This window comes from Hippocampus zosterae, chromosome 8 (genome assembly GCF_025434085.1).
Source record: "Hippocampus zosterae strain Florida chromosome 8, ASM2543408v3, whole genome shotgun sequence".
In the NCBI taxonomy this organism is placed as follows: Eukaryota; Metazoa; Chordata; class Actinopteri; order Syngnathiformes; family Syngnathidae; genus Hippocampus; species Hippocampus zosterae.
In genome coordinates, this window is record NC_067458.1 from 3,466,094 (window position 1) to 3,483,878 (window position 17,785).

General features: G+C 43.7%; 1 protein-coding gene across 1 annotated transcript in view; it reads left to right on the forward strand.

Annotated features, from left to right (window-relative positions):
• Positions 1–17,785, forward strand: part of LOC127605713 (tetraspanin-1) — a 79,185-nt gene that overhangs the window by 17,349 nt on the left and 44,051 nt on the right. The window contains exons 3-4 of the mRNA XM_052073495.1: positions 3,737–3,811; positions 10,280–10,378. Coding sequence (XP_051929455.1) covers positions 3,737–3,811; positions 10,280–10,378 — 174 coding nt within the window. The remainder of the gene's footprint in view (positions 1–3,736; positions 3,812–10,279; positions 10,379–17,785) is intronic.

A 17,785-nucleotide genomic window follows, 5' to 3' on the forward strand; every position in this document is an offset into this window, starting at 1 on the left:
GCCAGTTCTGTCCTGGGCTGCTCCCTGGACATTCTGAAACAGGATGGCAACAGGAGGATGCTCGCCGAACTAAAAGTTATGATGGACAGTCCTTCCCATCCCTACAGGCCTGCCGTGACAGCACTGGGTAGCGCCTTCTGCCAGAGACTCATTCATTCATTCATTCATCTTCCGAACCGCTTGATCCTCACTAGGGTCGCGGGGGTGCTGGAGCCTATCCCAGCTGTCTCCGGGCAGTAGGCGGGGGACACCCTGAATCAGTTGCCAGCCAATCACAGGGCACACAGAGACGAACAACCATCCACGCTCACACTCACACCTAGGGACAATTTAGATTGTTCAATCAGCCTGCCACGCATGTTTTTGGAATGTGGGAGGAAACCGGAGCACCCGGAGAAAAGGCACGCAGGCCCGGGGAGAACATGCAAACTCCACACAGGGAAGCCAGAGCTGGAATCGAACCCGGTACCTCTGCACTGTGAAGCCGACGTGCTAACCACCGGACTACCGGGGACCCCTACATATATATATATATATATTGGACAGCGCAAACACGAGTCCGTACTAGAAAATATATAGCAAGGATACTGCGCTGAACCCTCAAGCTTCCTGGCCTCTGGTAGAGGACCCGAGCTGAATGAGGGATGGACACCACCCAAGGGGTGAGATGAGGATTTTTATTTATGATATAATATATTTTTATTTATATTTTAATTATATATTTAATTATATTTAATTTAAATGTAATTATATATATATAAATCCTCATCTCACCCCTCGGGTGGTGTCCGAAATGTGTATTTTGGATTATTTTGTTGGATGCATTCTTTGGTTTATGACAATGTTTGCCTGCTTGTCATACAGTTTTCTTGCTAGTTGCAAGTAACTGTCCCGTTGATCACCGATGTCTGGTAATTCTTGTACATTCTGAAGGATTTTTGTTGCCATTTGCATTGCTTCCTTGCTGGATTGGTGGCTTGTCATCAGGAGTTGAATCGATGCCCTGTTTTTTAAAGTTTCGTAGATTTGCGTCTTTCCGACTCCAAGTGTTTGCTGGATATTTTTAACTTTGTTTCAAGCCTCGCTCAAGCGGACGCATTTCACTCGCTCCGCTCCAGTCGTTACAGTTCTTCTACGTTTCGATGATCTATACGACGTAAGTAAGATTAAGATTAAGATATCCTTTATTTGTCCCGCAATGGGGAAATTACAATCAGAATTCAGAAAGGAAAAACGCTGGGTAGGGAGAGGGAAAAAAAAACACGCTCGAACTATCCTCTTCCAAGGATAATTTAAGTCCAGGATAAAAAAAGACCCTAGCACATGAATAAGCATATGACAGTTACAACAAGTCACAAGACATAACATGTATAAGGGAGAGGATGAATGGGAAGGGAGGGGGGTGACCGCGACGCGGCCTCCTGACCAGCTGCACGGCCACGTGTGTCAAGCCACGTCACGGGGAAAAAGAACCGGAGTGATAAAGACGGTGATAACAAGGATGTGTATACGCGTGTGCTTGTCCATTCGTGTATGTGTATGCGTGTACAGGTCACAGCTGCTTCGTCGAGGTCTGCTCATCATGAAGACAGTCCCGGCTTATCAGTCCATGGCCGAGAAGGAGGCGGGTGGTGGTGGGGGCCCTAGACTCCATGCGTATTTCCATCCAGGGGAAAGGCCAGATAGAGTTGTTTGTTTTGGAAAGACGGCCGCCAACAATTCCAGACAGCCTTGAGTCCTTGGTCTGTATCTCTCACTGGCGCAAATCATTCAGATCCGAAAAATTCTTTCGCAGCGTGAATTCCAACGTCTCCATGGTGTTTTCAATCGCGCGGATCGCTCCAAAAACCGCAAAGGCGGAAAAGTCGCAACAATATTGCGGTTGCGCTCAGTCACCGCTTGAGTCTGAGTGTTGGACATTCGCGCCAAGCTATCCAGAGTGACCGGCAGCTTCTTCACTTCCAATAGAGCTTCTCCCGTCGGTTGAATTTTGCGATAGAACAGCAAGCTGCCAACACCAAACAGCAGCATACCTGTTATCAAAAGGCCAATGATGTAGATGTCTTCCACATCCTCCACGGACAGTACTGTCAGGCACACCGGTCCCCACTTTCTCCATGGATCAAGGGCGTATCTGGCAGCAATTGTCCCCGGAGGGCAAGCAGGCCCCCCACTGCCCGGTCTTTGTGTCCAAAAAATTTTGTCGATTACATCGAGAGACCAGCCAACTAATTCCATGGTTAGTTCTTCGGATGAAAACACGGTAGGAGGCTAGGAAATAGTTAGACGCAGACAGTACAAAGACTAAGTGGCGAGCAGGGAAAAAACACGTTTCTTCGGTCATGTCGAGTAGGTGCTGCTTTTTAGCTAGTGCCGCGTTCTCCAGGATGTAAGTGAATAAAGTTAAAATCATTCACAATTACAGTAAAACGCACAGCAATAAAAACTCACTTACACGTCGTCGTTTAGAATGTGATGATCGAAAAACGCGAAGTGAAAACTGTTTTCAGCGTTGTGTCTTTTCCGTCACATCGGGTGGGTGTTGCGTGTATTTAAGCTTACGGGTAGTGAATTTCCGCTTACGCAAGTTCCGGTAACACGTAATATCGTAGTCAAAATGTTAATGCAAAGGTTTTCATTCTGGGTGAAGGATTTCCTTTCCATAGAATTCCGGGGATGGAAATATTTACTGTACAACCACATTGCAAGAAGGAGAGATACCGCCGCTCATTCCTACCGAATGCTGTCATGCTGCTGAATAAACATATTTGAAAACCTGTAACCATTGTAAATAGCACAGCCACCTTACACTGTATTTTAGTTTGTTTGTTTGTTTATTGTTTATTGTTTATTGTTCATTGAACATAAAAACATGTATAATAATACATTGACAGAAAGTAAGGAAAGTAAAATAGCTAGCTGAAAATTTGCTAGCTGGATGTCTCCCGGCTCCCTCGCGGTCGCTGGCTCCCTTGCGGTCATCACAGACTAGCCTCACGCTCACTGGCTAGCTGCCTAGCTGCCTCTCTTCTATTTATAACACCTGCAAATTTTGCTCGCTGACTAGATGTCTCCCGGCTCCCTCAGCTCTCGCTGGCTGGCTGGATGTCTCCCGGCTCCCTCGCGGTCGTCGCTGGCTCCCTCGCGGTCGCTGATTGGTTGTCTTCCGGCTCCCTCACGGTCGTCGCTGGCTCCTTTGCGGTCGGTCGTTGCTGGGTCCCTCGCGGTCGGTCGGTCTTGAAGAAGTTATTGTCCAGGTCCAGGTTGTTCTCGGGGTCGAATGGCTTGTGGTCAGTATCATCAAAGGGCTGAAAGTCCATGTTTTTGGTATGAGAATTTCCCGCTTCAGTAGAGTCAGAGTTTTTGTCATCGGGTGGTGTTTTCTATGCTATTGCTAATTTATTATATTTATTCTACAAATATATTGCTCATGCTATATTTTATATTGCACTTATATTGAACTGTGTACAGTTCTTTTCTGAAACATTTATTTTGTGCAATGAAACACTTTGTTCCACTCCCCCCCCCCCCGCCCCCACCCCTCCCCACACACCCCATTTTGCTACTGGAGATGGCAAATTTCCCCAGTGTGGGACAAATAAAGGTTATCTTATCTTATACAGCAGCAGCATTGCAAGAGAATAACAAATGACAACGAACAACTCTTCCGGCACCCAGGTGAAACAATCAGGTGACTTTGACACGAAAATAATTATTGTCTTCTCTTCTTTTGCAGTTCTTCTCCATGATTATCATCATTTTCATTGCTGAACTGGCAGCTGCAGTTGTAGCTTTGTCTTATTCTTCATTTGTAAGTTCAACACTTGACCATCTCACTACTTCTCACTACTGTTTTGCTGCCACGCCTTCTTCATCCATTTCCATTGACTCTTACTGTTTGACTCTTACTGCTTTGCCTTCTCATCCCACTCTCTGTATTTTATCGCAGTGTAAATTGTCCACCATTATTGAATTACCAGCTTTATGTCTGCATCATCACATTCGATTGCTTAATGACTCCAGGATTGCTTGGGGCTGTGTGTGCTGTCTTTCACTTTTAGCAATTTCTTACTTTAAAATATTGAAGCTAAAGCATTTTATATGCAAGATATCGGATTTACAATAGTGCACCCCCACACAACACACCCCCACAACAACATATAAAAATTACAAGGATTCCAAAATTAGCTTCATGAAAACAGGTTGGCGAGGAGTGAGATTCGAATAAAGAAAATAAAAGGTGATTTTTCTTCCATTCAGGGTGATGAATCAAAGTCCCAGGATGCAAGGACGAGAATCTAACTTGGAGCAGAATGGGTGCGAGTGCGAGTGCACTTATTTAGTTAGTTTTAGTTAGAGTTAATTTGTCTTTGTGTTAATTATATGTCTAATAATAGCAGCAAAATACAATAAAAAATGTTTCTGGGAAATGCGGAAGTAACTGGAGTACCGGGAGAGAACCCACACAGGCACGGGGAGAAAATGCAAACCCCACACAGGAAGGCCAGGACCCGGAATTAAACACACGACCTCTGCATTGTGAATCAAACATGCTAACCAGTCGTCATCATTTAAGCTACGGTGGCACATGACATGCATCACCGGAATGTGTTTGTGGTCAACAGCCTGCATTTGAGACTTGCGATCAATCTTTTTTAATCATTATTTTCATTCAAAGTTTTTTTTCATCTGCATTTCACCAATGGTTCTGGAAAGGAACAGGAATCTGCAGTGCCAGGAAATGCATTTTAAAATGAAACGTGCGATAGTCATATTTTTGCATGAAATATGAAAAGTGTATCCAAGTATATTTTTGTAGCACTATATTTTTTAACCCCTTTTTGCACACAAACATTCACCAATTTTTATTAGATTTCATAATTGTTTCCATAAATTAAAACCTTTTACAGGAACACGTATTTGTTTTGTTTTGTTTGTTCTTGTCTTTGATTTTTTTTTTGTGCTGTATGATAAAACTGCGCATTTGAGAGTGGTGTTTCATTATGGCCAGCCTGAGACACTCCTGTGCAATAATCATGCTGTCCAATCAGCATCTTAATCTGCCACATCAGTGAGATTGGGATGGATTATCTTGACAAAGGAACATTTTAATCTTTGAGTGTAGCTCATGAAAAATGGGAGCAAATCCGATGAGCAATCAACCTCAAAATACTTTCAATGAAGCTGACATTTTATAAGAAATTTCAGGATATCATTTGAGTACAAGCCACACAGGTAATTAATGCTCTCTCTCTCTCTCTCTCTCTCTCTCTCTCTCTCTCTCTCTCTCTCTCTCTCTCTCTCTCTCTCTCTCTCTCTCTCTCTCTCTCTCTCTCTCTCTCTCTCTCTCTCTCTCTCTCTCTCTCTCTCTCTCTCTCTCTCTCTCTCTCTCTCTATCTCTCTCTCTCTCTCTCGCCATGTATATATATATATAAAAAAAAAAACAAATCTCACCCCTCGGGTGGTGTCCGTCCCTCATTCAGCTCGGGTCCTCTACCAGAGGCCAGGAAGCTTGAGGCTTCTGCGCAGTATCCTTGCTGTTCCCAGCACTGCACATTTCTGGACTGAGATGTCCGATGTTGTTCCCGGGATCTGTTGCAACCACTGATCTAGTTTGGGGGTCACTGCCCCGAGTGCTCCGACCACTACAGGCATGACTGTCACCTTTACCTTCCAGGCTCTCTCCAGCTCCTCTCTGAGCCCTTGGTATTTCTCGAGTTTCTCATGTTCCTTCTTCCTGATGTTTCATTCACTTGGGACCGCTACATCCACTACAACGGCTTTCCTCTGCCCTTTATCTATGATCACGATATCTGGTTGGTTCGCCATTACCATCTTGTCAGTCTGGATCTGGAAGTGCCACAGGATCTTCGCTCTGTCATTCTCCACCACCTTCGGAGGTGTTTCCCATTTTGACCTTGGGGTTTCCAGTCCATACTCCGCACGGATGTTTCGGTAGACTATGCCAGCCACCAGGTTATGGCGTTCCATGTAGGCTTTCCCTGCCAGCATCTTACACCCTGCAGTTATGTGTTGGATCGTCTCAGGTGCCTCTTTGCACAACCTACACCTTGGGTCTTGTCTGGTGTGGTATATCTGGGCCTCGATGGCTCTGGTGCTCAAGGCGTGCTCCTGAGCAGCCAGGATGAGTGCCTCTGTGCTGTCCTTCAGGCCAGCCCTCTCTAGCCACTGATAGGACTTCTTGAGATCAGCCACTTCAGTTATGGTCCGGTGGTTCATCCCGTGTAGGGGCTTGTCCTCCCATGATGGTCCCTCTTCCAGCGCCTCATCTTCTGTTCCCCATTGTCTGAGACATTCTCTGAGTACGTCATCCGTTGGAGCCTTCTCCTTGATGTATTCATGGAGCTTGGATGTTTCATCCTGGACAGTGGCTCTCACACTCACTAGTCCTTTCGGCTTGCGTACAGTCTCAGGGTGCTGGATTTGGGATGGAACCCTCCATGCATGGTTAGGAGCTTTCGGGTCTTAACGTCCGTGGTCTGAATCTCTTCCTTTGGCCACCTTATTATTCCTGCAGGGTATCTGATCACTGGCAGGGCATAGCTGTTTATTGCCCGGGTCTTATTCTTGTCATTGAGCTGGCTTCTTAGGACTTGCCTCACTCGCTGGAGGTATTTGGCCGTAGCCGCTTTCCTTGTTGCCAATTCGAGGTTGCCATTGGCTTGTGGTATACCAAGGTACTGTAGCTGTCCTCAATGTCTGCTATTGTTCCTTCAGGGAGTGAGACCCCTTCAGTGCGGACTACCTTTCCTCTCTTAGTCACCATCCGACTACATTTCTCAAGCCCGAATGACATCCCGATGTCGGTGCTGTAGACCCTGGTTGTGTGGATCAGGGAATCTATGTCCCTTTCGCTCTTAACATACAGCTTTATGTCATCCATGTAGAGGAGGTGACTGATTGTAGCTCCATTTCTGAGGCGGTATCCATAGCCTGTCTTGGTGATTACTTGGCTTAGGGGGTTCAGTCCTATGCAGAACAGCAGTGGGGAGAGTGCATCACCTTGGTATATGCCACATTTGATGGACACTTGGGTAAGTGGCTTGCCATTGGCTTCAAGTGTGGTTTTCCACATCCTCATTGAGTTCGCAACGAAGGCTCTTAGGGTCCTGTTCACCTTATACAACTCCAAGCATTCAGTGATCCATGTATGTGGCATCGAGTCATAGGCTTTCTTGTAATCAATCCAAGCTGTGCACAGGTTGGTACGTCGGGACCTGCAGTCTTGTGCGACTGTTCTGTCAACTAGGAGCTGATGTTTGGCTCCTCTGGTATCTCTACCAATGCCCTTCTGTGCTTCGTTCATGTATTGATCCATGTGTCCACTTATCTTAGCCGCAAGTTATTGGTTATTGGCCGATAGTTGGATGGCGCTGCACCCTTCGAGGGATCCTTCATGATCAGGATCGTTCGCCCTTCGGTTAGCCATTCTGGGTGAGTCCCATCCCTCAGCAGCTGGTTCATTTGTACTGCTAGGCGCTCATGGAGTGCTGTGAGTTTCTTTAGCCAGTAAGTGTGGACCATGTCCGGGCCTGGTGCTGTCCAGTTCTTCATATCTGAGACTCTTTCCTGTCTGCCACTGTTATGGTAACCGGGTTCTGTTCAGGGAGGTTGCTGTGCTCCTCTCTCAGGGTCACCAGCCATTGTGCACTGCTGTTATGTGCAACCTCCTTCTCCCATATGCCTTTCCAGTACCTTTCAGTTTCCAGTCTTGGTGGGTCAGCTCTGTTGTTAGGACCCTGCCACTGAGCGTACACTTTCGCAGGTTGTGTTGCGAACAGCCTGTTTATTCGTCTGGCCTCATTCTCTTTCGTGTACCGCTTTAGGCTTGGAGCCTTTGTTTGGCAGTTTCGAGTGCTTCAGGAATGGTCATCTGGATGTACCTCTCGGGTATCGGCCTTTTCATCACAGCTCTCTGGGCCTCCGTCAATTGACTCACATCTTTCCGGGCCGCCTTGATCTTAGCCTCCAACCGTCCTTTCCATCTTGGGTAATGTATCTCATGGCTTCCATGGTTGCACTTATAGCCGAGAGTCTCCAGGATCACTGATGCTGAAGCGTATATCAGCTCATTGGTTTCTGTGATCGTTACGGTAGGGATCGCCCTCAGTGCTGCATTCACACTTTCTATGAGACTTTCAGATGGTACTTCACATAGCCGTTGTAATCGGTTTCTAGGTTGCCCAGCTTTCATTCTCACCATGATCTTAGCTTTCAGGTAAGTTGCTGCCTCGCTCAGCATTTCATTCATTGGGGCTGGCCACCCAATCTCATCATCTGCATTCATTGGGGCTTGCCTCCCAATCTCTTGTATGACCTCCTCCTCTGATCTGGCAGCCTGGGGCCCTTCACCATGGAACCTGCGTTGTACCTCATCAATCTCAAGTTGTGACAGCAGTTGCCGTTTGTGGATGTTGGAACACTGAGCTACTAGTTGTTTCGCGGTCAACCGTGACTGTGGGTTTCGAAGTAACCATTTAGCCCACATTCTCTGCATGTAACCCCTCTGACTAGGGTTGCTTGAGTAGTAGCATTCCAACAGAGCCATGTTATCGCCTCTCGCCCATCTCCGCTTTGTTCCAGTAGCCCATTTTTCATCAAGGTGCTCTGGTTCCCCAGCACCTGACGCAGACCTTGTTTGGCCGGGCGACGTCTGAGCCGGCATGTCATTCGTTTTATTGTCTCTCAACATTGTATGAGGTAGGCATTAGCGTGAAGGATCTTGCCCAAGGACCCACACTGGATGGTGTTATGTGCTCATTTTTGCCCCAAGCGGGATTCGAACCACCGTCTCCCGCTTGCCAAACCGATGCCTTACCAACTGAGCTACCAAGCCGCTCAATATATGTGTGTGTGTGTGTGTGTGTGTGTGTGTGTGTGTGTGTGCTCCCCTGTCATGTGGTGTTCCACAGGGCTCAATTCTGGGGCCTCTGCTGTTCTCGCTGTATCTGCTCCCATTGGGTTCCATCTTTAGGAAAAATGCTATGCAGATGACTGCCAGATCTATGTCCCACTGAGCAAAAAAGATGCCTTCTCATTAAGGCAACTTCTATCCTGCCTAGAAGAAATTAAAACCTGGATGGCACAAAATATCTTGAAATTCAATTAAAAGAAGACAGAGGTGATACCGTTTATTCCCAGTGGCCCTTGTACATCCCATCCTGTATACTTGGGCCCCCTGTTTCCTTATCTTAAGTCAACAGTCCCAAAATTGGGCCCGTATGCCAAACCAATGCCTTACCAACTGAGCTATCCAGCCGCTTTTATATATATATATATATATATATATATATATATATATATATATATATATATATATATATATATATATATATATATATATATATATATATATATATATATATATATATAATGTATAAAGACAGAAATATATATCTATCTATATCTATGTATCCATATTAGATAGATAGATAGATAGATAGATAGATAGATAGATAGATAGATAGATAGATAGATAGATAGATAGATAGATAGATAGATAGATAGACATATAAATAAATATATATATATATTTATATATATTATTAACAAAAATCCTCATCTCACCCCCCCTCGGGTGGTGTCCGTCCCTCATTCAGCTCGGGTCCTCTACCGGAGGCCAGGAAGCTTGAGGCTTCTGCGCAGTATCCTTGCTGTTCCCAGCACTGCACATTTCTGGACTGAGATGTCCGATGTTGTTCCCGGGATCTGTTGCAACCACTCATCTAGTTTGGGGGTCACTGCCCCGAGTGCTCCGACCACCACAGGCACGACTGTCACCTTTACCTTCCAGGTTCTCTCCAGCTCCTCTCTGAGTCCTTGGTATTTCTCGAGTTTCTCGTGTTCCTTCTTTCTGATGTTTCCATCACTTGGGACCGCTACATCCACTACAACGGCTTTCCTCTGCCCTTTATCTATGATCACGATATCTGGTTGGTTCGCCATTACCATCTTGTCAGTCTGGATCTGGAAGTCCCACAGGATCTTCGCTCTGTCATTCTCCACCACCTTCGGAGGTGTTTCCCATTTTGACCTTGGGGTTTCCAGTCCATACTCCGCACAGATGTTTCGGTAGACTATGCCAGCCACCAGGTTATGGCGTTCCATGTAGGCTTTCCCTGCCAGCATCTTACACCCTGCAGTTATGTGTTGGATCGTCTCAGGGGCACAACCTATACTTTGGGTCTTATCTGGTGTGGTATAACTACATGAGACAACTACCAATTTCCATCTGTTTACCTGTCTCACTTGTCTACAGGCCGAGGGGATCCTCAAAGCATGGGCTAGCCCTGCTTTATTGAAGCATTACGGGAATAATGCTGTGGTCACGAAGATCTGGAACAACACCATGACACAGGTGAATTTTCTGTCTTCTATTGTACTGTATGCAAATCAAGCTTGTTTAAATATTCGTTGGAGACATTTCATTTGGCAACATGATCACAAATATAAGTAATTGTAATATTTACTTTTCCTTTGTATTGTCTTTGGATGTAGAATTTCAAATGAATATCTGAACATGCTGTAGAACAGGGGTGTCCAAACTTTTTGCCAAGGGGGCCAGATTTTATGTGGTAAAATGTCGGGGGGCCGACCTTGGCTGACATTCTTTACATTGAACAACAATATTGTTCAACAAATTTTAGTAAGCCAGTCTGTTTCAGAAACAGGTATATCACATGCAACTGCTTATTCACTTGACTTTTTCTTAAACAGTAGTCTCCTGAGTGCAAATTGATTGATTTGAAACATAAGATGTATCACCATGACTTTTCAATAGTCACAAAACCTTTGACTCGAACAACAGGGAAATGAACAAGCAATACACATATCCACAACTGCAAGGATCATTTGAAATATGACATATCAGTCAATATAAACACGGAGTGATGTCTTGTTAACTCGTGAGTGATGCCCTCTGGTGTCTAAAGGCTATTACTCATTTAGTGAATGCTATTACTCATTTAGCCACTAGAGGGAAGCAGTACTCTGTGAAACATCACTCACCAGTCTACGAGACCTCAGTCAATGCAACACGTGTTCCATTGCGCCCAACCTGCGGGCCAGACGGCACTGATTTTATGACAGGGGCCGAGGGCCGGATGAAATTCGACCACGGGCAGGATTTGGCCCGCGGGCCGGACTTTGGACATGCCTGCTGTAGAATATGGTAGAAAAGTCAGTGGTTGCTCTGTTTTTATTTTTTATTATTATTTTTTTTAAAACTGCAATCGTCTTGGCTGCTTACAAATACACTGCACACGCAAACACAGCTGTGAAGAGTGATCATCAACTTGTTTGATTTTGGCATTTTCAAAGTATGTTGACAGCCTCCCAGTTGATCTCCAACCGCAGTCCTGGCAGAAAATTATTCTGTGTGGAGAAATCGACCCATTCACACTGTGCGAAACTCATTTTTCAGCGGAAAATATTTGGTTAAATATGTCTTATCCCAACATTGTTTACTACCTTGTACGTGTTGAGAACGTGGTCTGTGACACACCACGAGGTGAGAGCTTACAAATCATTGGAGCCTTAGAACTATTTTGTAAGTGGATGGATATGAGTGTAAACTTTTAAATTTTATCTGAAGAAGCATTTTTTGTTGTTGACTGGTTAAGTAAACTCCCTCTCGCTCTTTCTGTCTTCCTTTCTCTCTCTCTCTCTCTCTCTCTCTCTCTCTCTCTCTCACTCTCTCTCTCTCTGACCACTCGACACGAGCCTCGAAATGAGACTTAATTTTCCATGCCCACTTTTACTCGTCACAAGCAGTGAAGCTGCCCTGTGTCTTTTTGCCCATCACTAAATGACAGTACACACTGGCCAGTATGTGTTGTTTTATTTTTAGTAATAACCTTTACAATATTAGAATCCTAGGGCAGTGTTGCCTTGAGGAAGGGGGTACATAGCACGTGTTTTGTGGAGTGTGGGGGGATGATCCTTCTGTTGGTTAAGGTGAGCGGTCGCAAAATAAAGAGTTCTACAACCATCATGCAGGTGGAGTTGTTATTCGGATTAACACTGGTAGCAAAGGATGGTAACAACTACAGAATCCCACCACCTTTTGAAGAAGGAAAACCCTACGAGAGCTGGAAAAATGAAGTCGGAATTTGGACAAGAGTCACCGACTTGGAGAAGAAAAAGCAAGCCGTTGCGGTGGCTTTGCGGCGTTCAGGTAGGGCTCGAGAGACAGCGATGGAAATTCCCGCTGATGACTTAAATCAGGACACGGGAATGGACATTTTATTCGGCAAACTTGATGGATTGTTCCTGAAAGAAGAAAAGGACAACATATGAGGCTTACTCCAATTTTGACCGGATTGTGAAAGACGTGAACGGGTCCATGGCGGACAATATTATTGAATTTGGACAGTGATATTCACGTATGCGGAAATACAAAATGGAGCTGTCCGACGCTGTTTTAGCTTTCAAGCTGTTGGATACGGTGTGCCTGGATACGACACAGAGACAACCGGCTTTAACAGCATGCAGTGACTTAACATTTGCTAATATGAAGTCAGCGCTGAAGCGGATATTTGACGCGAGCACGAGTGCGGGGACGGAGGGCATCAAACAGGAAACGGTGTATGCTAGGGAGCAGCGAAGAAAAAAAGCGGTGACTGGCAAAAAAACCCTTGACAGAAAACCCGCAGATCGGCACAAATCCGCTTGACAAGTATGGACGGCGATTGAAATGTGCAGTATGCCTAGGCACGTTTCATTGGGCAAAAGACTGCTCACACAAAAGTGAGAATGTAAAAATAACGGAGGATGATAAAACGGAAATTGATGAGTGTAATGTTACACAGAATATTTTGGCACCGCTATAATAGACATTGCTTGCACTAGAACCGTGTGTGGACAATCGTGGCTTGAACACGATCGTACAGTGTTGGGAAAGAACAGTGCAAATACGATGAGAAGGACATAAAAGCCAAGTCACAGACCATTTAAGTTTGGAAATGGAAAAGTGGTCTATTCGGTGAAAAGTGTGAAGATACCGGCTAAAATTGGGCACACAAAGTGTAACATAGAAACTGAAGTTGTATCTATTATTCCACTGCTTTTAAGTAAAGCATCACTGAAAAGAGATGCTTTTCAGTGCATCATTTTCAGTGATGAACTGTTTTGGACGTGGAGCGTGACAGTGCAGTAATGTTCAAGCAGCCTGTTAAACTGGACTTTACTAGCTCTGGACATTACTGTGGTAGCATTTTGGACTGTGATGATATCAATGACAACATGGAGCCAATATCAGCTACTGAAGAGGAGATACTGACAATCACAGATGAAATGAAAACCAATGAAAAGATAGGAGTTTTAGTGAAACTCCACAAACAATTTGGACATGCCTCTGCTGACAAGCTGCAAAGACTCTTAAGTAGTTCTGGCAACAAGGACACTGGCTGTGTCAACCTGCTACAGTGGGTCGTAAATCAATGTGAGGTATGTAAGAAATATTGCCGTGTCAAACCAAAACCTGCTGTTGGCTTATCACTTACATCAGTGAAGCATTTTATTCATGACTGGATCAGTGTGCACAGCCCCCCTGAAAGACTGTTCAGTGACAATGGTGGGGAGTTCAAAAATGAAGAAGTGAGAGACATGGCTGAGAATTTCAACATGGAAGTAAAGACAACAGCTGCCTACAGTCCTTGGAGTAATGGGCTGTTAGAACGACACAATCAAACAATAACTGAGATTATAATGAAAGTAAAACCAAGCACTGGAATGCGACTGGAGCACAGCTATGGATTGGGCTCTAATGGCAAAGAACTGCATGCAAAGTTTCCATGGCTACAGTACACATCAACTGGTATTCGGAGAGAACCCCAACTTACCTTCTGTGTTAATTGACAAAGCACCTGCTGAGGAAGGCACCACGAAAAGCGAATGGGTTCCAAAGCATATTTCAGCTTTGCATGCAGCGAGAAAGGCCTTTACTGAAGCGGAATATTCAGAGAGAATACAGAGAGCACTCAAGAAACGGCTGTGTCACACAGATGAGAAGTATGAACTGGGTGACAAGGTTTACTACAAGCAGTTGGACTGTACAGTATGGAAAGAGCCAGGGGTAGTCATTGGACAAGATGGTGTCGTTGTTTTTGTTCGACATGGAGGCACCTGCATTAGAGTTCATCACCTCAGACTAAAGGTTACTCAGGAACATGATGTTGACCCACAGACAACCTGTGATAAAGAGACCGACAGCAAGCAACGGTGTAACACTGAGGAGTTGGTGTTGGAAGAAGAAGGGCCTCATGCTGAGTCCACAGAGAATGATCCATTGCCAGCTGTGGCAGACACAAGGGCTGAAGGACAAGAGCATGACAGAAATACCAAGTTGAAGACTGGTCAAATTGTAACATTCAAAACCACAGAAACAAGTCTTCAACAAACGGCAAAGGTTTTAGGACGTGCAGGGAAAGCAACCGGAAAATATAAACAATTGGTACAATTTGGAACTTCTTGAGCCTGTTGGAGTGGCTGGCACCAGCATATCCGCAGATGTGTCACACTTAGAGAATCTTCAAATTCAGGTGGATCAAAATGTATCGGACTTCAGAAGTGAGGATATATATGGAGCAGTGATTTGTCAAAAACAATGGACATAAAATCAGCATTCCTGCAGGTCATTGAACTATCCAGAGTCATTTTTGTCAAACCTCCCCCCACTTAAAAAAGTGTGGATGGTCTAGCACCCTCTTCCTCAACTGGCGGACCGCAATCCACGACCGGACCGCAGACCTCCTCTGTCCGGACCGCCGACCTCCTCTGTCCGGGCCTCCTCTGTCCGGGCCCTCGGCAAATTGTATAAAATAATAAATTATAAAGTGATTTTTACGTTATACATTTTCTATTTTGGGACTATAATCTGCGCATTACCGCAATCGTTTGTTAAAATTATCCGTTGTATTATTTGCGTGCACGAACAGATGTATTGCAGAGGACGCAGCAGCGCGACTCTGTGTGTGTACTATGTTTGACGAACTGGAGACTGGGGGCATGTCGGCGATACCGATGCGCTGATTGGCTCCTCTGAACTTAAGGTGTGCCCATACATCAGCGTCACGCATTCAAAATGGATGATTGTGTCAGGAAACAGACGCATGCTAGACGCCACAGGGTGCTCACAGCTTCAGCACAGGAGAGCCACACACATCGCGGGACGTTTCGATTGTGTGCAGTTTTGCTCCCGTCTACCCGGGGATCTTTGCAGCTGTTTAACAGCAGAACACCGCAACATGTTAAATGAACATCCTAATGAATTAGTGGAAGAACAGCACTGCACATTCCCGTGCTCCCTTGTGTCAGTATTTAAAATGGTTCTTAACTCCTCTTCTGATATATTTTTCAATGATTTCAGAGGGGATGTGAAAAGGGGAATTGTACAAATGAAAATAATATTTTTGGTTTGAGTATTTATTTTGGTAAAATGAGTATTTTGTTTTGCTTTTGTTAAATTAAGGGAAAAAAGACAACTGCTGTTTAACAAAGTTAAAGTAAAAAATGTCTTATTTCCCTAAAAGGGCTATTTATATTATTAAGCAGGCACAACTTAACAAAATAAAAGAGTTCCTCTGCCTTAACACAATACCTCTCATTATTTGCTGTGTACTGGCAAAGTGAATAGTTGTTATTTTCATGCACCCCATTATTGGTTGGTTGTGAGGAGTGTTGATTTGTATAAGCTTGACCATACTAAATGGGCATATGGCCCTGCTCCTCATGACCACCGTGCATGGGACCGGACCTTGGTCTTATTTAAAAAAAAAAAAAAAAGTGGACCGACAGCATTTCTAGTTGAGGACCACAGGTCTAGCAGTTGCATCTCTATTGATACAACAGAGTGAAGGATATAATGATCGGTACGGGAGGTACTATATCCAAGGTTGACCCGTCAGTTTTCTACTTGTTGGACAGTGAAAAAAATTTAACTGGGGTTCCTGCTTGTCATGTTGATGATTTCATTTGGGATGGGTCTCATATGTTTGAACCGACTGTCATGGTGCATGTCAAAGAGAAATTAAATGTTGGTCGTGAAGCTCATGATAATTTTTCTTTTGTGGGTGTCGATTTTGTAACCTCTGACGACAGGGTAAAATTACACCAAGCCACATGCATCGAGAATTTACAGACTATACATCTAACACCATCGCGAGCAACTGTGCAAGCTTCACCTGTGACTGATGAGAAAAGAGATCAGCTATGGTCTAAAATAGAGCAACCTTTGTGGGTTGCAAGACAAAGCAGACACAATTTCATGTTTGATGCCAGTAATCTGGCTTCCGGGTTCAGTGAACGCTGGCGCGTTTTGGCTGCCGCTGCTCTCCCATAAACGTTTGTGTTTTACGGTGTTTTTTTCCGCTTGATTGTTTTCGCACATACTCACTGTCATCATCTCACAGCCATTCCACTCCAGCCCCCATCCACGCCTGCTTCACATCTTTTTTGTTTGTTTGTTTGTTTATTGAACATAAAACATATACAGTAATAATTTGACAGAAAATAAGGTAGATATAATAGTAAAAAGAAAGAAATCAGTCTTCATTCAACACAGTTATTATGTTCAAGTGAGCAGGAAGAAGTAAAAAACTTCTCTGGTCCTGTTATACTTATCCCGTTATGTGTTTATATCTAATAAATCATTTTTATATCAATCAGAAAAGAAAAAAAGTAAGAAGAAAGAAGTCTCCATTAAGGCTCGTACTTTACCCTTAACCGTGATATTTTTACAACTTTTGGTTTGTATCGGGATTATATACATCCACACTCTGGCACTCTTGTGTAAATTTTCTCTTGTATTCATAATGGATATTTCAATACCTTTCTCTATTTATCAACTTAGTTCTGATTTATCATGATAATTAATGTTTAGAATTTATCATTTTAACTCTGATTGATGTAGGTTGTACTATTTTTTTAAATTTGTTTTTGAACTCAGCAAGCGATTTACTCATTTTCAGGTCCGTTTCGAGATTATTCCACAGATTAACACCTTTGTTAGATACACTTCTTTGCTTGATGTTTGTTCTCTTTTTGAGTTTTTTTGAATAAGTTGGTACCTCTTAAATCATAGCTGCTTTCTCGAATTTCAAAAGACATTTGAATGTTTTGGAAGAACAGGTTATTGTGCGCTTTGTACATTAATTGGACGATTTTAAAGTCAACCAGGTCATAAAATTTCATCATATTTAATTTGATAAATAGTGGATTTGTGGGTTCCGTATATTTTGATCTATTAATAATTAAAATTGCTTTTTTTTTGTAGTTTTAGAATAGGGAGTGTGTTTGTTTTGCAGGCATTTTCCCATATTTCCACACAGCAGGTCATATATGGTAATAATAATGAAGTGTATAATGTGTAGAAAGATCTCTTATTTAGCACTTCCTTGGTTTTGTAGAGGATCCCTACTGTTTTGGCTATTTTTCTTTTTACGTTATCGATATGTGGCTTCCAGCATAGTTTTGAGTGTATTACTAATCCGAGAAACTTGGTTTCATATGCTCTTTCTATCTCAATTGAGTTTACCATAATTTTAGCTTGGTGTTTGATTGGTCTTGTGCCAAAAACAATTAACTTCGATTTTTTCAGGTTAAGAGACAATTTATTTCTGTCGAACCAGTTTTTTAATTTGTTTAATTCGTTTTCTACGGTTGTCAGGAGCTGTTTCAGATTTATTCCAGAACAGTAGAAAGTTGTATCATCAGCAAATAGGACACATTTAAATTGTTTTGAGACCTTGCAGATATCATTTATATA